The sequence below is a fragment of the Protopterus annectens genome, chromosome 6.part0, assembly GCF_019279795.1.
Source record: "Protopterus annectens isolate FY-2018-M chromosome 6.part0, PAN1.0, whole genome shotgun sequence".
NCBI classification, from domain to species: Eukaryota; Metazoa; Chordata; order Ceratodontiformes; family Protopteridae; genus Protopterus; species Protopterus annectens.
This window is the reverse complement of record NC_056737.1, coordinates 1,191,768,438-1,191,789,671: the sequence shown is the minus strand read 5'-3', so window position 1 is coordinate 1,191,789,671 and position 21,234 is coordinate 1,191,768,438. Positions and strand designations below refer to the sequence as shown.

The following is a 21,234-nucleotide window of genomic DNA, read 5'->3' as shown; positions in this document are numbered from 1 at the left end:
GTACTGTTCAACATGTGAAATGATTATCTACAGGTTTTCTTCCCAGGCCTCCACTGTAAATGGACTTTCCCAGTAAACAAATGTCAATCAACCAATAAATAAATAAATTTATTTACTCTGTTATGAACTATGATCAAGTAATAAAAATATCCATCTTCCAATAAAATTCACTTTATGCTAAAATTCTTCATTTAGCTGTTCTGAAGCACTTTGCCCAGAGAATCACAAAGCTTAACAGGGGAAGATAAATACCAAGGCACAATTTATGGACAATAGTTTGACCATGACATTGAAGAACATATTGATTTTAATTAGCATTTTTTGTAACAGATTGTTGTGTGCCTTCCTCAGCTTGCTATGTCTAGATTTGGATACATTCAAAGGAAGGTAAAAGATGAAATAAAATGTAAACATTTACATTTTTGGGACTACTTACAAAATCATCCCCAGGGTAAGTGATCTGGTATACTATACTAATGAGTCTGGATGCCACATTGATTTCTGGCAATGTTTGCACAATCAACGCCTCTGTAACATCTTCAATTCGCTTTGGTGGAGGTTTTCTCATTGTATTTGGAGAGTTTGGCACCCAGGCAAAAATGTCAAACTGTAATGAAAAACAAGCATACACTAAACATCTTAAATATCAAATTTAACTTAAGTTTTTATAAAAGCACTTATTAACTACGAACTAAGTACATTATAATTAAAGCTAATGTAGTACACTGTATAAAACAAATTTAATATATGAATGACTATGCAAAGGCAGGCATAAGCCACTGTTCATAAAATGCAGTCAGCTAGTAGCATAACCCACAAAACACCCCATATGGTAAATCCAAGTTTGTAAAGTGACCCAAAATACTCCCGACAAAATTGGTCAAAAGTTCCTGGGCCTCCAAGTCTGCTTAACACAAAATGGCTGCCTTATGTCATCAATCACCACACAACAAAAGAAAATCCAGTGACTTAAGAGTGTCCAACAGAGCTCACAGTCAGTAAGTTCAAGCTGACATGTCAGCAGTCTAAAACACAGGATCCATACAACTCAGCCATGCACAAAACCTGACAGAAATCAGTTGATTAGTTACAGTTCAAAATCAGTTCAGCTTAGCTCTATCAAACTGGCAAAGGCCTGCAAAGCACTCCAGACACCGGCATAAGAGTACATTAATATCTAGTAATAGCCATACTTAAGCATTCCTGGACAAGCAGTCAAACTCAACAGCATTTGAGAGCAAGACTGGGAAGCTGAAGCAAACTGCAACAGACCATTCTGTATATAATGATACCAAAGTTTCCAACATTGTAGCCAAACAACAGCTTAACTTCAACAAACTGAGCCAGAAAGAAAGAAAACCCCAAAGAACAAGCACTTCAAGTCCAAGCCAGGGAACAGCCCAAATGCAATCCAAAAAGAACCCCAAAGCGTAACTACTCAGAGTCCAAATCAAGCAACAGCACAAATGTAATCCAAAAATAATTTTCTAAGAATAACTCCACAAGGAACAAACTGTGCGCCACACAAAATATTAAGCAAATCCAAAAGCAATGCAGATGCACAGAAACATGACCAAAGTAAATGAAACACTTTTATTACACACAAAAAAGGTAAGCACTTTCAAACTGCTCAACAGTGCTTCATCAGACCATACTACAAAGACTGTTATACTCAGTTTTATATTAAAATAAGATATACTGCTACCAATCAGCAAATTTCAAATGAACCTATCACAGTCCCTCACCAATAAAGCATCAAATTAACTTGAAAAGTCTTCTCTTAAGGGCAGGTCGTAAAGAGACTCTGCCATTTAACCCTGGATACTTAGCTTGCACAGTGATAATCCAATGCAATTCCCATTCCTCAGTATAATTCCTAAAATCACCCTTCCTAGCACTCACCCAAATGCTCTCTATCACCCTAAACATAAAAGAATGATCAGCACCCCTTTTCTATTGCTTAGCTAAAGAGTTCCTAATGTCCTTCTTATGTATGCAATATAAATGTTCCCTAATACATTCAGCTAAAGAACGATTAGTTTTCCCAGTGTAAAAACCTGCACATGACACACAGGAAGCAATATAAATCACATTTACTGTGGCACAATTAGCTTGAACCATAAATTTAAAAACAGTGCCCATTACTGGATGGGTAAAAGAATCTGAAACTTTAATATAAAAAATAATTGTACTTATTGCAAGGGTGCATCTTGTCATTCAGGGCATTATTCCTCCCTGTCACCTTCTGATCCTTATAGCATAATTGCTGCTTCAGTGACTTCCTGTTCTTAAAATGAAAAGATTGTACACCACCCACTATTTCTTTAACATGGTTATTTGTATGTAAAATTGACCGATTCATCCTTATAGTGTTACATATCTGCCTAACATCACTAGTACAGTACACTGATAAGGGGAAAACACAACGCTTAACAGCCAAATTCTAAACAGATGTTTCCTCTTCCATTTCTTCTGCAACAGCACCAGAGAAATAAGAATGAGCCCTATTCTTCCTAAAACCTAGTGTCTCATTATACATGCTCATCACCTCCCTATTTCCATAGCCTCTATCCAAAAATTAAGCTCCTAGTACTCGCAAGTCCCATTGGAATCCACACTCAGTACTATTAAGTCTGGAGACTCGCATTCCCTCTCCCCTCAAAATATTCTTATAAATGTTGCCTGGGTGCATGCTATCCTTTGACAACACTGCATTTCTTCTACACTTCTTCCTATAAAGACCGGTTTCCAATATTGGAACAGAGCCACTGGAGACTCGAGCATCTAGGAACTCAACAGATTCCCTTGACAAATGATAGGCGAATCTAAGGTAAGAGGTGGTAGAATGTAAGTATTCTACAAACTCAATTAATATCTCTGATGTCCCTTCCCATGTTATAAAACAATCATCCACAAATCTTCTATAAACATGTACACATGGGACAAAAGCATTGCTGCTCAGAACATGGTCTGCCTCCCACTGTACAAGAACCATATTGGCGTAGCTATGGGCACATGATGTGCCCATAGCTATGCCTGTTTTCTGTAAAAATAAAATATTTTCAAACAAAAACACATTGTTCTCAGGACTACCTCAAGAAACAAATTAAGTTAACTGTGGAATTGTCATACTCACTATGTGCCCCTACAAGCTCCCTGACCATTTCTTTTTTTTTAATATATTTTTACTGCATTTTTTTCTTCTTATTTTAATACCAGAAAAGAATATCACAGAAAAATATAAGAACAGGTACTAGAAATATCAAGTTGCAGTAATCCTAACAAAGTATATATAACATGAACCATCAGTGTTAAACTAACAATATGCAAAATTAACTAACAATCAAGCTGTTCATATTGAGCTATAATACAGAAAACTACACAGAGATAATATGCAACATATTGAAATCTGACATTAAAACACTTGCATCAAGACATTGTAGCCTACCTAACTTACGTCGTATCTTGTACTAATTATGTACACTATAGACACTGATGTCACCTTGAATGTACCTCTTATATGTATTACCATGACCTGCCCATTGTTGTTGTGGGTAAACATTTTACTATACTAAATATCTTTAATTTCCCTTATTTACATAGAATAATACTGATATTGTAGTCCCTTGTTCATAAATCAGTTTTGACCTAAGATTTCTATAAGCATTCTGCAATGTTTCTGATAGTAGGATAGTTTTTTTTTTTTTTGGCTTCTTGTAATTAGTTTACTGGTTAATAAGAACTTTATAGCCATTCCCCTAAATTCTTCCCATGTGATTTTACTTCTATCTAACCAATTTTAGGCTATGTATGATTTCATCACTGCACAGTGTGACTATGATGTGTTTATTTTCATAGGAAAATTGGTAGGGAATACATGTAAAATTGCCATTTCACATAATAGGATAGATTTAGTGTATTCCCTTTTTTCTAACTTGGCTCTTAATGAACACCATAATTTGTAAACATTCTTGCAGCTCCAATAAATATTAAGAGTGTCTGCAATGCTGTTTTGGCATATGGTGCAATAGGGAGAGTGTGAGGGATTCATTTTACTTAGAAAGAGTGGTGTGTGATAAGCATTGTTATTAATCATAATCTGGGTGTAAATTCATTTTTTGTGGACTTAGTTTCAAAGTAAGCTCAATTGTAGCAGATTTGTGTTTAACAGTGATCTTATTAGTTTTCTCTTCCCAAAATTTGGAATATAGAAGTGCATCTTGATATTTAATTTTTGTTATTAATCTATAGGTATTTGATAACATTTTAGATCTCAAAAGTAACAGGTTAATAATCTTTTGATATAACTGCATGAGTTGGTTATCTATTTTAACATTCATAGTAATTGTGTTAATCAGATATGTTAATCGGTTGATTATGGTGTTTTAAGTTTGATTTACTTCAAATCTTTGCCTAATGTTTTCAATTTAAAGGATTTTGACCTGATAGAGATCCCATACAGTGATGTTTTTGATTTTGGGGTACTGAGTCAGGTTTATAATAGTATTATTTAGTTTAATATTAGGATTAAGGTGTATTGGTTGTCCCAGTACAAAGTATCTTTAAGATTTAGGAAGGACACCAGCTTTTGAAATATTCATGTGTTTCTTATGATTATGGGGTAGACCTTAAAATAATTAACGTCTTAGAATTCAAAAAGGGTACTGCTTTAGGATTTAAAGGAGTACCGCACCCACAGACTAAAAAAACATGTTTAAAACATCATGGCATGATGTTTCCTACACTTTAACAGCACTCTGGGAATATTTACAGGATTTTAAATATTTTTATATGTAATTCCAGACTCTGACCACCTGGAGGCTGGCATATTGACATGGTTTGGATAAATCAGGTTGCCATCCAGTATCCCAGAAATCATTGTTTGGCTCAAAAATGTTACATCATGCAGGCCTCCGTTTGCCTGAAGTTCGTGTTATTTCATAGATGTTGCACGTGTACAAAGTACTGAGTAACATAGAACAGTGTAAGTAACATTCCCTGCTGCTGGATGACTACTTAAAACAGAAACAGTGCAAATGCCACAGAACAAACTCAAAGTGCTGTTTACTGCTGCCTTTTTTCTAATTTAGTTTAAATGGCACTAATTTGTGAGACAATGAATTCCAGTCCGTTTACTTCTCCCCTCCCCCCATAACACTTAGCTTCCCTAGCTGTCAAAGTCCTGAGGGTAATTTGACCTGGTAATTCCATTGATTGGCAGATCTCAGCAGGGTGCTTGACTCATGTAATTCAATTTTTGCTCTAGCATTTCCTTCGTTAGAGGGGACATTTTTTTGCTGCACTATAGCCATGGCCTTACCTGACTGCAATCACATCCTGTAAGGTCTTGCACCAAGGAGCTAAAGAATAAAACATTTATACTATTAACCAGTTCAGATCTTTATTAATTTAAGTGTTAAGGTATCACTTCATGCTTCCACCTGGTTAAAAATTGAGATTTACATGTGCAAAGTGTGTTGGTATGCAGTGCCTTCATATGTTTTTGCTCCACTGATTGGTTTGCAAAAAAACCTTTTGCAGTGTCCCTGGATTTGTATTTGTACATACAAACCACATTGCTATATTTTCCCCTTCCTTTTTCTTGTGTCCAGAAGTCACTTATAACAAAGTAAAATTGTTATTGATTTTTTTTTAAATAAAGGACATCAAGGTTTAATTACCTTGAATCAGATAATGGATGCCACTGCAAAGAATCACTGTTGAAATATTTGTGCATGGACAAAATTCCTTATTAAATCTATTTGCCAGCCTCCAGTTCAATTGGTGCTATGGCTTTAATATACTGGTGTGTTTGCTCATGCCTTCCAAATATCTCCACCATTACATACCAGTTTTGCAGTGTAGTAACCACCAGATATCCCCATACACCTTTAGCCATCAATATGCAGCTACTCCTGTTCATGTGAGTATGTGAATTCATTTTCAGACTTAAAGTGTGGAAGCTGCACTGAATAATTCTAGGTGCTTGTTCAGGTTTCACATGGTGCTTGCTTAGAGCTACTCTCATGTTAAGCCACTATGAATATGTTGCACTGCCACCTCTGATACCAGGGTAATGTTTTAATCTTTCTATTCCCATACTGCACACTAGCAGTATCTGGTGCAAATACAACAGAGAAGTATGCAAGAGATACACCACCTAAGCATCATTTGCCGTGCAGAATGTACAAGTATGCATACCAAATTTCTGTGTTTCCAAACATCGGTGTTACTACACTACTACTGAATAAAATAAACAGCACTCAGGCTGGAGGAAGGACAAGGGAGCCATGACATCACAGAATGGGTGGGTCTTATTATTTTAGTTAGAATCAGATGACGGCTGTGGTGATGTCACTTTGGGGGAGGGAACTGATTAAAAAAAAAAAAAAAAAGCACCTGCACTGCCTGGCCTCGATGATGTCAGTAATTGGGTGACTCCAGCAAGCTTTATTCAAACGTGAGAGAATCATTTTGTAAGTGAAACTATCACAGTATGAGAAGGTAGGCTTCTGTTACAGAAGTAAGGGGAATTATAAAAATTGTAAATGCTTTATTGTTGTTACTTTACAGAGGACAATGTAAATAGGGAGGAAAAGGCCCGTGAAGTTGAGGAATACATTAGAGAAACCTGTTGTACTCCTTTAAATTACATGAGATTAGATGATTGTAATATATTTTAATCCATAGTGGATACCATGCTTTGCTGAATGGTTCAAAATTTGCTATTTGTATAATTCAACTAGCATTTATAATGTTATAGTATGTTTGGAATTTAGGTAGACCTTGCCACCCTTTTTATTTGGGTAATGTTAATATAGAATATTTTATTCTTGTAATTTTTTAGATGCCAAATAAATTTACCTAGTAGTGTTTCAAGTTTGGGGAAGAGGTTTCTGGGTATAATTGGATTAATAGCACTAAAATGAAGCAATAAGCTTGGAAGAATATTCATTCATTTTAACTATAGCCATCTTAGATAGTAGAGATAGATTGAGATTTGACCATCTCTTAGTGTCCTCAGTGAGAGTAGTCCAGGCTTTTAGCAAATTGTTTTTAGTCATATCAGCTTGTGGGTGAGTGAACATGATACCCAGATATTTAAGATTATAATTGACTTTTATTTCAGTTTCGGGAAATATAATTCTTTATGTCCTAGAGTATTCAGAGGGAATATGACAGATTTTTTTGGGGTTAATGGCATCACTGGATATTTTTGAGAATTTTTCAATTGAGTTTAATATCTTATTCAAATCTGTATTTGGGAATTCAAAATAGATGTTTAAATCATCAGCAAACAGTTATTAATATACAAGTCGTTGGTACCATACTTTATTATGTATTCATATACTTTCAGTAATATTGGAGCAATTGTTTTTTGAAAGTCTTGTAAAATTCTGCCACATGACCATCTGGCCCTGGTGATTTGCCTGGTTTCAATCTATTTACAGCAGCAATAATTTCTTTTACATTTAAGTGAGCTTTAAGGTTATTTATTTTTGCTTCATTCAGCACTGTAAATTGTAACTCTTCAGTAAATTGATGAAATAATGATTCATTAAACTGGTCATGAGGGCCATATAGGTTTTGGTAAATCTCTTCAAAGGCTGCTATAATTTCTTTGTCCATATCTAGAGATTTGTTATTACTATTTAATTGCTTTATTTTGGTAGGGGAGTTTATGTTTATGATTCTTGCCAGTGGTTTTCAGGATGATTGAGCCCATTCAGCATATTTGTGAAGAAGTTTAATTTCACTGATTGAGAGCTGCTGTGTTTGAATTTCCCATAATTGTCCCTGTAGTATAACCATTTGACTTTCAAGTGCTGGAGAATGATTAATTTGTAATTCCAACTCAATGTTTTTTAATTTTGATTCTATCGTTCTGACTTTTTCCATGTTTCATTTTTTTACAGAAAGTAGATTTTTGAATTAATATTCCTCTTAAAGTGGCTTTTGTCACTTGCCATTGAATGTCATATGGTATATCTGTTACTTCTAGATTATTTTTAGCTTGGGTGAGAATGTTAATGATATCCTGTGAAACGTCTTTATTCTTTAATAAGTTAGTATTTAATGCCCACTTTGTAACTGTTTGGAGTCTTTGCATTGAGCTCCCTAACATTATTGCAATGTTTATTTTTGCATGATCTGATATTGTTCTAGGTTTACTATTGTAGGTGACTGTATTATTTAACAGGACTTCAAATATTAAAAATATATCTATTCTAGACCAAGACTTGTGGTATGGTGAATAATAAGTGAATTTACTAGTAGTTGTACTAGTCCTATAGTTTTCAAATGGGTCAGCTAACTTAGTCTTCCATTGTTTCAGCTATGAGTGCAGTGAGCTGAACAGGTTGCTTCTTATCCTTATTTGTGCTATCGAGCTCTGGATTGGTTATCATATTCCAGTCACCACCTATAATATAGAGATAATTAGGAAAGTTCTCCCTGACCATTTCTACCCCCCTTTAGATTAGGTATCACAGTAAATAAAGATGCCACATCTAATGTTACTAAAAGACAACCCTCCATAATCTCATTGATGCTAATATGCTCATAAAGATCTTTTAAAAGGTGCTTAGTGTCTCTTAGTACTGTTTCAGCATGATCAAGTACTGGTCTAAGTTTCTTCTCTACAAAAACAGAGAAAAGTTCCATCAGCCACCCTTGTCCTGACACAATGGGTCTGAGCGGTGGGGAACTCACACTCTCATGTAGCTTAGGTAGTCCCTGAAACGGCGGTATAAAAGGATATTCAATGATGAGGTATTGTACCTTGTCAACAGTTATGGTACCATTAAGAAGGGAATCCTGTATTATAGAGTTAATTCTATCATGTATTCAACAATAAACTCACCTTGTATTCTATTATAGTATTAGCACCATTTAACATCTCAAAAATAGTGTCAGTGTAGTAATTATAAGTCAGCACCATCTCCGCTATACTCTTATCAGCGGACTTAATACAATCCTTATCATTTCTTAAATCTATAAGGGCTTGCCTCTCTTCTGATTTTAAATTATTACATTCACTCCTCATTTCCCCTTTTGAATTGACTGAATTTTATAATATAATTGTTATAACATCACAATCTACAGTTTTTATTCTCAATTTACAACATTCACATCTTCCTCCTCAGGAAGTCCTCCTTTAATATTACCCTTCCTTTCAGACTATTGACCCAAAACGTAATGCCCACAAACTTTTGTATTATAACTGTAACCCACTTAATTATTCCCTAATACTTCCCTAATTCACAATTTCACCCAGCTATGCTATTTGTCTAATTGAACATATATTCAAATCTTACCTGTATCTATCACCATAATAAGACAGAACCCTGCCTGGGATCTCCCAATTTCACTCCCATTGTTTTATCTGCCTTTCCTTCTTCACTTCCCCTTTAACATCTTTCCCTTTTCATTTAACTATAATCTCCCCTTAAGTGCCCCATAGTCATGTCTACCTACCATGTTATATGCATGCATTTTCACACCTCTACTACTCATTTTATGTCACCTGACTACCTACTATGGTGCTCTCACACTTTATTCACACTCTCATATGACTAGCCACCCTATCTATACTCAGGCTAAGCCTTCCTTCAAATCTATTTCCTCAAATGTATTTAATGTTCCAACCTAGTCACTTTCCCATTTACAAAGCATCTAGTCAGTTTACTTTCCCATAACCTGGAATAAATTCATACACTTTATGAAAAATAACCAATCCCAATCTGCTCTTTAATAAAATCTCAATTCCAGCACTTCAGTCTCATCCATTCCACCTTCCTCTGCCCCTAACTCTGGTGCATCACCCTCAAAACTTTTTACCTCCATTAACATATAAAGTATGTTAAACAATGTTACAGACCTACCATTGCTTCTTCAATACTCACCAGGTATTACTGTGATTACTGAAACTTAGATAAAACCCAATACCTCTTAAACTCTTAGTGAAAGAAATTTGGACAAAACATAAAATAATGGGTGGATGAAGGCCCCAAAATAGGTACAAATTTTATATATTTCTCTTATAAACTTAGAAAGTTCTAGAATAACAGGTTTATGTTAGGATGCATTTTCTGAAGGATGTATAGTCTGAAAATCAAATGTGTGTCATTATTTGATGACTTCAATAGTCAGTGGCTTGCCAGAGAACCAAAAATTCTATTAGGAGCCGACCAAAAATATGAGATGAAAATCTGGACATTTGGCAAAAATCTGGACAGTTGAGAGGTATAAAAGATTTGGAAATTCTATTCCCTGGCTACAATATAATTCTATATAACAGACTATACAAAAAAGGGCAGTGTTAATTGTATATAATAACTGTCTAACTTCCTCACCCCTCAAAAGTAGCATACCGACTTTCCAAAATTCAGAATTTGGTATCGCCCTTCTCAAAGTTAATAAACATAAGAAGCTGTGTATAGTTGCCCTCTATATGCTATCAGGATTATCTTATTAGAGATAACTACATGTGTTACTATTGAAACCATTATCTTAGGTAATGTTAACATCGACTGGTTATTTTTGACATCTAACATCTCAAGTATTAGTCTTAAATTGTATGGATTCAAACATCTAATCTCTTCTACTCAACTCAATAAATTGAATCATAACAATTCTATCTTCAACTGAATACTTGTCTTCGACCCCAGCAAGTATGGTAACTCAGAGGTACTACCTGATTCCCTAGTGACCATCATCCTGTATTCACACAAAGAGAAATCACCCACCAGCTTAAAAAAATCAAAATATAATTATTCAAATCACTCTAAATTTCATCCTGCCAGTCTGAATAGTTTACTAAAATCTTTTAAAGAGGATCCATGCATAACCCTGCCCCTAGATGAAGCCATTAATAAATTCAACAATATATTCATGAGTACTTCACATACCCTTGCCTCCACCAGAAATAAAAGGACAAAGTGCTCAACATCCTGGCTGACTCATTCAAGTAAAATTCTCATGCAAAAAACAGGACAAAATGTGGAAATAGTGGCATAGAGATAAAATCCTTCAAATCATGCAGCTATAGAAAGAGTTGCATAACCTCACCAAGAAGCAAATATACCTGCAAAAACAATATTACACAGACCCACAAGATAATGACAAAATATAAATCAATTCTGGAACTCAATTAATAAAATTCTTCAACCTGGCTTTCCTTCATCAACAAACTCCTGTCCTGACTTATCCCTTTCAGAAATGGCTACCAAATGTAACACTTTCTTCATCAACATCATAGCCTCTCTTATCTCCAGCTCTCCCCACCATTTAAACACCCAGAAAACTCTACTAGCCCTATCATCCCTGCATTTAATCTCTATCCCATCTCCACATCATTTGTTAGACAGCTACTAAAGAAACTGAAGCTCTGTTCTCCTTCTGCCAATGATATACCTGTTGAGTACTTCAAGCTTGCTGCAGACCCTATTGCATACCCAATCTCAATTCTCACTGGCAGATCTATTCAAGATTCCCATGTCACTGCCCTTAAGGAAAAAATATTTATTATTCTCCTCCATTAGGAGATAACTCTTATGAAATCTCTAACTTTAGGCTAATGCCATCCTGTCCCACTTTCTAAGATCCCAGAAAAGTGTGCTCATCAGAAACTCCTTCAGTAACTCTTACAAAATGAACTCCTAACCCAAGCACAACATGGTTTCCAGCCAGGTCATAGCACCATTACAGCTCTCCTTAACTTTTCTCTTCTCTCTCTCTCACGCCTTTTCTCCTAGTTAAAACAGCTGTTCAAGGCTTTAATTGTGACCCACTGATCTCTCTCATTTTCATCAATAACATGTATACCTCCTCTCAGCTAGCTTGTCTTATTCAGTATGCAGATGACTCAACTATCATTTGCACATCTGGCAACCTACTACAATTACAATCCATGGCACAAAATGCCATCAACTCCGTTGAACTTTGGCTACATCAAAACCAACTTTTACTTCATCCCAAAAGACTGAACAACTACTACTACAATTTTTCCTAAGTACCATGCCAATTTTAAAAGTAACTTCCACATTACCTCTCTAAACAATATAGTTATTGAAGAAGTTAGCAATACCAAATTGCTTGGATTTGCCAAAGATTACAACTTAAAGTTTGATCGTAACATAAAAATCTGTATAAAAAAACAACAAAGCTAGGTCAGCTATACAGAGCAAAACAAATCCTTACTCCTTCCAGAATAATCCCCCAAGCTATCTTTTATCTTTTACTGTCTTCTCTATGGCTCACCTATTTCGACCAATATACGGATCCCTTTTAAATCTCAGTGAGAGCAATGCTATAATAAGATACATAACGATCCTCATTGCCCTGCATTACGTGTTCTCATCTGCTTAGAACTCCCACATCAGCTAGCTCATACACACCTTCTTCTCACCCATAAAATACTATATGGCCCTTCTACCTGCCCCTTTATGTCCTCATTATTTCATCACTATCTCCCAAATCACCCTCTGTGCTCTCAAGAAAAAACTTGCTTGAAATATATAAACAAAAAGCTATAGGACAGAGTCTACACTCATATGCATAGCCAAAACATTGAATTCTATCCCAAATTCAATCAGAACTATATCTATCCTCCGTGTATTTAAGTCCTCTCACAAAGAATGTCTCACTAACAAATGGCTGTGCTCATGCACCTCTTCTCTGTGATCTACGGTCCTCTCACAAAGAATGTCTCACTAACAAATGGCTGTGCTCATGCACCTCTTCTCTGTGATCTACGGTCCTCTCACAAAGAATGTCTCACTAACAAATGGCTGTGCTCATGCACCTCTTCTCTGTGATCTACGGTCCTCTCACAAAGAATGTCTCACTAACAAATGGCTGTGCTCATGCACCTCTTCTCTGTGATCTACGGTCCTCTCACAAAGAATGTCTCACTAACAAATGGCTGTGCTCATGCACCTCTTCTCTGTGATCTACGGTCCTCTCACAAAGAATGTCTCACTAACAAATGGCTGTGCTCATGCACCTCTTCTCTGTGATCTACGGTCCTCTCACAAAGAATGTCTCACTAACAAATGGCTGTGCTCATGCACCTCTTCTCTGTGATCTACGGTCCTCTCACAAAGAATGTCTCACTAACAAATGGCTGTGCTCATGCACCTCTTCTCTGTGATCTACGGTCCTCTCACAAAGAATGTCTCACTAACAAATGGCTGTGCTCATGCACCTCTTCTCTGTGATCTACGGTCCTCTCACAAAGAATGTCTCACTAACAAATGGCTGTGCTCATGCACCTCTTCTCTGTGATCTACGGTCCTCTCACAAAGAATGTCTCACTAACAAATGGCTGTGCTCATGCACCTCTTCTCTGTGATCTACGGTCCTCTCACAAAGAATGTCTCACTAACAAATGGCTGTGCTCATGCACCTCTTCTCTGTGATCTACGGTCCTCTCACAAAGAATGTCTCACTAACAAATGGCTGTGCTCATGCACCTCTTCTCTGTGATCTACGGTCCTCTCACAAAGAATGTCTCACTAACAAATGGCTGTGCTCATGCACCTCTTCTCTGTGATCTACGGTCCTCTCACAAAGAATGTCTCACTAACAAATGGCTGTGCTCATGCACCTCTTCTCTGTGATCTACGGTCCTCTCACAAAGAATGTCTCACTAACAAATGGCTGTGCTCATGCACCTCTTCTCTGTGATCTACGGTCCTCTCACAAAGAATGTCTCACTAACAAATGGCTGTGCTCATGCACCTCTTCTCTGTGATCTACGGTCCTCTCACAAAGAATGTCTCACTAACAAATGGCTGTGCTCATGCACCTCTTCTCTGTGATCTACGGTCCTCTCACAAAGAATGTCTCACTAACAAATGGCTGTGCTCATGCACCTCTTCTCTGTGATCTACGGTCCTCTCACAAAGAATGTCTCACTAACAAATGGCTGTGCTCATGCACCTCTTCTCTGTGATCTACGGTCCTCTCACAAAGAATGTCTCACTAACAAATGGCTGTGCTCATGCACCTCTTCTCTGTGATCTACGTCAACAAATACTTCACATTCATACAAAATGCTCAGCACATTATCTGTGCCATTTAACAGCTGGCCTCTTACCATTCGTAGGACAAATATATATATATATGGATCCCTATCAGTAGCCCAAATTTACCAAACTCCGAAGACCATGTGTCCGAAGTTTGGAACTCCGAACACTTTGCATTGAGATCGCTGTATAGCGTGGAACTCAGGATTTGCCATTTTCTTCACTGCAGTGCAGTCTGGGAGTTGGTATATTAAGTAGCAGGAGGTGTGGGGGGGTGCAGGGAGGCTTGCCCCCCTGCAAAAAAGTAAAGGTAAGTTGTTTTCTTTTCTTTTCTTGTTTTTTATTGTTGTTTCAAAGTTCCAAAACTTTGGACATATGCTCTTGGCCATATGGTCTTTGGAGTTTTGGAAATTCGAGCTACTGATAGGGATCTATATATATATATATATATATTTATTTTTATTTCTTAGCATAACAGACTACTTCTAATGCATTTGTATATACTGATTGGTGTTTCCACATGCTTTATTGTATCTCACTGTCAAATTGTATAAATATATACTTTTTAATTACATCTATGCAACTGATGTTATCTACCTCTCTGTAGCTTTTCTCCCCAGACCTCAGCTGAAAATGGGTATATGTTACTTAGTTGGACATTCTTGGTAGACCAACGTCAATAAATAAAGAAATACGTAATGTTAACTCACTGAAGCCGACAGCTCTTTTTTGTATATTTCCATTTCGCACCCATACCTTCTTATGGTGCCCAGAACTTTTTGCAATCTGGCTTCTTTAACTAAGTGATTTACCAGCTGATAACAGGCATTACTAGAAAGGCCAAGAGCTGTTAACAAATTTACACTAAGACTGTTAGTCTAGGACGTCCTGAAGTAGAGCCATTCATCTTTATCACTTATTGCCATGTTCATATTTATGTTCATATTTTCACAAATGAGAGACCTACATGACAATGAGCTATATGTTGTGAAAGACTAGCATGAGAGACAGGATAATTCTCTGAAATGCTGCTTTATATCACACAACACTGCAACTATTGCTAGTTTTTTTTTTTTTAGTAATTATGAAAATAAGCAATATTTGCACAGATACTTAATCTTCAAAAACTAGTCACTGTCAAACTATTGCATGACATTAAATGAAACCCTAGATATTAACAAAACTGTCTGATATTTGCACTGTAAGTTGCACATCTCGAGAGATATCAGGTATTATTTGAATTGCTAATTGTACAATCATACATATATTTTCACAGTTCTGTAAATATCTCAATAAGCATGAACTCTACAGGAATGTCTTGTGTGAAAGCTTATGTCTGGTTAACAAAATGCTCTAGCAATATATAACTTTACCCCTCTCTTTCCCTCAACATTTCCTCAGGAAATCCCATCAAATATAACTCCCTCTACTATCACTAGGGAATATGTCCTTAATGCTCTCATTAATGCCAACAAGATCCCAGGATGCTTTCTAAATAGTATGAAATATGACCTGTCAGGCCCTCTGGAATTGCTATTTAACTGTAACCTTCAAACAGGCTTTGTGCCTCATGAATGGAGAACAGCAACAGTTATCCCTCTGCACAAAGGTGGGCCATCTACAGACCCTGGAAACTACAGAACCGTAAGTCTCACTAGTCTTATATGCAAAGTCATGGAAAGAATTATCACAGAAATGATCAATAATGATATAGTAAACCTCCAGACACAATATGGTTTTGTCAAGGGCAGGTTATGCCTACTCAACTTTGTGGACGTCTTTGAGAAGGTCACCAAAGCAATGGATGAGGGCAAAATGGTTCACACTGCCTACCTTCACCTGGCCAAGGCATTTGACACAAAATCCCACTCAAGCATTGTTGACAAACTCAAAAGGTTAGGTACAAATCTTTGTGTCATGCAGTGGGTAGCCACCTGGCTCACAGACAGGACCCAGGAAGTTAAAATTAAGGGGTCTACCTCTACAAAGAGGCTAGTCACAAGTGGAGTCTCTCAGGGATCAGTCTTGGGACTGCATGTTTTTGGCATTTTCTTCTCTGAAGTTAATGCCAATGTCAATTGCCTCTGGCTGACTAAATTTGCAGATGATCGCAAATGGGGAGTTGTCATTGTATCCCACACTGACGCAAATGTTAATCAGGAAGGGCTGACACAGAAAACAACTGGTGTCAGAGCCATAAACTAAATCTAAATGCCAAAAAATGCATAACGGTATCCTTTTGGAAGTCATCCACCCGTGGCAACTATCATATTGACAACACACCCCTAAGAGTTGACCCAGTAGTCAAACACTTGGGGACATGCATAGCCATTGACTATCATGTGTCTACAGTAGTGAGGAAATCATTCTATGTTGTGCAACTTATAAACAAATGTATGGCATCCAGGTCCATGGAAGCCATTGTTCCACTGTATTTGGCATTTATCAGCCCTATCATTGAGTACAGTGACCCCTTTGGTATGTACCTAACCAGGCATATCCAACAATTAGAACAGCCACAGAGATTCCTCACTAAAAGAATACATGTAAGTAGCATGTCCTATGCAGACCACCTCAAGGGCCTATCCCTATATTCTGTCTCCTACAGGCTGTTGAGAGGAGATCTATGCTTGGCATACAAATAATTGTAGACCCCACTCTGATGGACCTCCGGCATATCTGCAAAACAAGCTGCAGCAGAATTGCCCATTCTAAAGACATAAACCTTGCCTGTGACATAAATAGAACCTGCTGGAGAGACAGGTATGTATATTTTGAACAGGCTGCCCATCCATGTGAATCAGAGTTCCTCCCTAACCCAACTGAAGTGTAACTTGGACAATTGGATTGGAAACAAGAAATCCATCCCTTGTTTGGCACCTCTGTCTCTAATGGACACAGGCAGCCTATAAATCATTCATTTCCCAGGACCCTGCTTATAAATGCCTCATCTCCCAAGCCCCTGCTTATACTTATCAAGGGTACCAGAACTTGTCAGAGATTTGGGATGCATGGCTAGGCTTAAAAGGCCCTTGTGGTCGTTAGCCTAGTAAACCCCTATGAACCTATTGTACAGTTTTCAAGATGTTAAAATTTGTTTGTGCAGATTTAGAAAAAATATAATTTGGGATTTGTGTGCATGATAATTTATTATAGTATTTATGGAAAAGACTATGAATGCAATGACTATTATCACTGTAAAGAATATTCCTTACTGATAACATTACTATGTGTACAGTTTTAATAGTTGTTACTGTTCACAACATATTTGCATTTGTTTATCTTATGCTTTTTAAATTTATTTTTCAGAAAATGCTCAGGAATGCAAGATATGTGTAGGCTGCTAGAGGTGTGGAAGATGTTAAGAGTTAATTATTTGCTAGGACATCGCATGGCTATCTCCTCCAACCATCAGCAGTTTAAAAACACTAATAAAAAGCAGATCATGTAAAGAAGTTAAGACTTTCCTTGCAAATGCCTAAACCACCATTTTATAAGTCTACACTGAAAGTCTGAATATCTACTCAAAGTTTGTAACTTTTTTCAGTCAAGAATAGGCTTGGCTATCAGCTATGCTATATAACCCGAAGCAAGCATTTCTTATTGCCCATGATATCAGATACCAATTTCTTAAAAGTAGGCAGAGATTCATATTGAAGTACAGTTATATAAGTAAACTTAACATTACAGTATACCTTTCAGTGATCGCTGCTGCAGTAGCCTTAGCTATAGGGGTTGCATCCTGCCAAGGATATAACAGCCAGCCCGCTTCCAAAGCTTTAGGGCACCTTGCACACACCCAAACCATGTCAGCTTGAGCTAAAAGTCATGTTTGGTCATCAAGCCCATCAGAGCTTTCATGCTAACTGAGAGGAGGAGGCTGAATCCTGAAAGGACAATGTTAGGAATAACAAAAACTAAGTATTCACAGCCTGGCATAAACAGCATACCAAGAAACAAGGGGACAGAGGGAGGGAATGGCTACTACAGCTGTGATCATTTGAACATCTACTGTTATGGTAACTTTACTTACACAACTGTACTATGTTCATCATATTGATCATTGCTGCAGTAGTCTTAGCTCTATTGGTAGACTACCATAGCTAACTACATTTGGGAAGTAGAAAGAGAAGGGTCCAGGAGCTGCTGGAGAATGGTCCTAACAAAGCATGATCTAGACCTACAGAAGGAATTAAACTTGGAATGTCCTGTAAATGTATGTTTAGAGGACCACAATGCTGCTTCTAAAATACTTCTAGAATCCAATCCTTTCCAAAAAGCCATAGATGATATCAAGATAGTATCTGAGTTGTCTTTGGACATCCAAGGTATGGAGTATCCTTTCTCCCTCATTTTTATGTTCTGGAAAAAATAGGGAGATGGATAGTTTGGCTAAAAGTAAACTCAGATACCACTTTAGGCATAAAAGGATTAGTTCTCAAAGAAACGCTGTCTCTGCGGGAAATGAGATAGAGTTGACTCGCCATAACAGCTTGCAACTCAGATACTCTTCTTGCAGAGTTCAAAGCAATCAGTAAAACATTTTTCCATGTTAAGAACCTCAAGTCATCTAGATTAGATTGTTCAAATGGAGCAAGTGTTAGCTTCTCTAACACAAAATTAAGATTACAAGAAGGGACCATCGGTTTTCTTTGAGGTCTCATATGCAGAACACCTTTCAAAAAGATTTTGACATGAGAATGCATTCAAAGAAGAGGTGTCACAAGCAGACATGCTGAAATGGCTGAAAAATTAAGATTGATGGAGGAGTAAGAAAGACCATAGGGTAGTAACTGACACAAATATTGTAAAAACAGACAAGAGGTAGTCCTGAATGGGTGCTAGTTATGTTGTTGGCACCAACTTGAAAACCTTTTCCATTTGCTAATATATGATCTTCTCATAGCACAGGCTTTCCTGCTTCCATTAATACCTGCTGTTGCACATTCTCAGTAAACAGGCAGTCAGTTGAAGTTGACTGGAGTCAGGGTGTATCAGACACCCATGATCTTACATGAGTAGATCTATTCTGTAAGGTATCTTGTGGTCATTGTCCCTGGCCATTTCCAAAAGAAGGAAGAACCACTGTTGCCTGGACCAGAAGGGAGTTACCACAATTATCTTGTTAGATTCCTTCTGAATCTTCATAAGTACCCTGGATATCCTTGTAAATTGTAGAAAAGCATGCAGAAACATTCCTGCCAAGAAAAAGAAAATGCACCAGTCTTCCTGGCCTTCTTGCATGGATTTCTGGAGCAAAATCATGCTAGCTGATTGTTCGGTGAGGAGGCAAATAGGTCTTCTTGACAAAGTCACCACAGATGGATCAAATATTGGAAGACCACCTGATCTAGTTTCTATTTGCAAGATTCTGCCCTTGTCCTGCTCAGCTTGTCTGCCATACAGTTTTGCTCTGATGAAATGTAGGATGCCTTTAGAGTGAGCTTGTGCTGTGAGTCTATATCTCAAGCTAACATGGCAAGTCTGCAAAGGGTTACCACCTGGTTCCCCCTTGCTTGTTGATGTGCCACATGACTGTGACATTGTCTTTAACATCTTAAAGAGGTCCAGGAGACCCAAGATAATTCTAAGAGGTGAGTGCCTTGATCAGAGCATTTGTTTATTTTATATTTCTGATTTTATATTTTTGCTGATACTTTTTCACTCTTGGCTAACTAAAGTGTGTTTATCAGTTAAGAACACTGGGACTGCAATTCTAGTGGGAGTAGAAAGGTAACCCAATCTGTCAAATTTGGAAACCCCAAAGGGAGGCTTAACATGATAATTATTTGTTGTAGCTTGTTATTTGATTTGTTTGTGATACCTTTTTACTTTTGGCTAACTAAAGTGTTTTTACATTAAGAAGACTGAGCTTTCAATTCTAGAGGCAACAGTCTGTCTGAGTAGGGAAGCAGAAGAGAAGAGGGCTTAAAGTGACAATTAATTGTAAGCCAGTTCTTACCCTTTCACTGAAATTCTAGTGGCAGTAGAAAGGTAATCTGGTCTGTCTAATTTGGGAAACACACAGGAGGCTTAAAGTGAAACTATTTTATCAGGCAGAAGGTTTTAGTTGGTTTAGTCACTTTTCTTTGAGTCTATGAAGTTGATGTATTTGTTCAGCTCTTGGCTCAGTTGGACAAAACTCAAACAATTGGCTTCCACTCCTGTGACGTTAGAGTGTCTGGCTTGCATTTGACACCATCTAGGCTAATATAAGTACTTTAAATTGAAACATTGCACTTTTCAAAGCTATTTTTGAATACTGCTGCTGTATTTTCAGATTATTTTATTGCACTTTTCTGCATTTCTTCATTGTTAAATGCATTTGGTTTTCTTGGTCTAGCTGCTGTTACAGTGATTTGAAATTGCCTTAAAGTGTGTGTTCCTCATTGCTGGTTTTGTTTGCTTTATTACCACCTTGAAATTAATTGTAACTAGTTATTTGATTTGTTTCCGGAATATTTTCAATTTTGGTTAATTTAAGTGTGCATTTAAATTAAGAAGACTGGGACTGCAATTCTAGTGGCAGTAGAAACGTAGCCTGGCTTGTGCAAGTCAGGAAAAAGCACAGGTAAACTTAAAGTGAGATAATTTCATTGGTCAGAGGGACTTCCAGTTGGTTTAGTCACTTTTGGTTGAGTTTATAAATTCCTGTGCTCATCTTGCAGTGGCAAATAGCTATATCTTGTACAGATGCAGGCAACTTAGAAACCTATAAAACTTCCCCTAAAATGTTATAGGTTCATAGGTTGGTCCTAGGCTATCAGCCCTATGGCCTATACAAGCCTACCCAAAACAATTCCCTGGTTATTTCTTCCCACAGTATTTACTTGCCTGGACCCTGTCTAGCAGGGTGACTGACATGATCCCCGGGGTTAATGTCCTATCTCCCATCCAATCATCAAGATTCCTTTTGAAGAGGGACAAAGAGGTGCTCTGTTTGACATGTATGGGCAGTCTATTCCAGAGTCAGGGGAGTCTCTGTGTCAGGAACCTATCCCTCCAGCATGTCTTGTCCATTGTGATGACAAGGTTTAGATCCTTGGAGCATGTGTCTCTGAGGGATTGGGATTTTTTTAAGTGTAGCATGTCAAACAGCTCTGGGTTTGACATGGCCTTGTATGTTAAGCAGAGATCGCCTCTGAGTAGACGATATGCAACAGAGTATAAGTGGAAATCTTTTTAGATGGTCAGCATAGGGCAT

General features: G+C 37.3%; 1 protein-coding gene across 1 annotated transcript in view; it reads right to left on the bottom strand.

Annotated features, from left to right (window-relative positions):
• Positions 1–347: 347 nt before the first annotated feature.
• LOC122803966 (polyunsaturated fatty acid lipoxygenase ALOX15B-like) overlaps positions 348–21,234 on the bottom strand; it is a 217,941-nt gene continuing 197,054 nt past the window's right edge. The window contains exon 5 of the mRNA XM_044073644.1: positions 348–607. Within this exon, the coding sequence (XP_043929579.1) occupies positions 362–607 (246 nt within the window). The 3' untranslated portion in view covers positions 348–361. The remainder of the gene's footprint in view (positions 608–21,234) is intronic.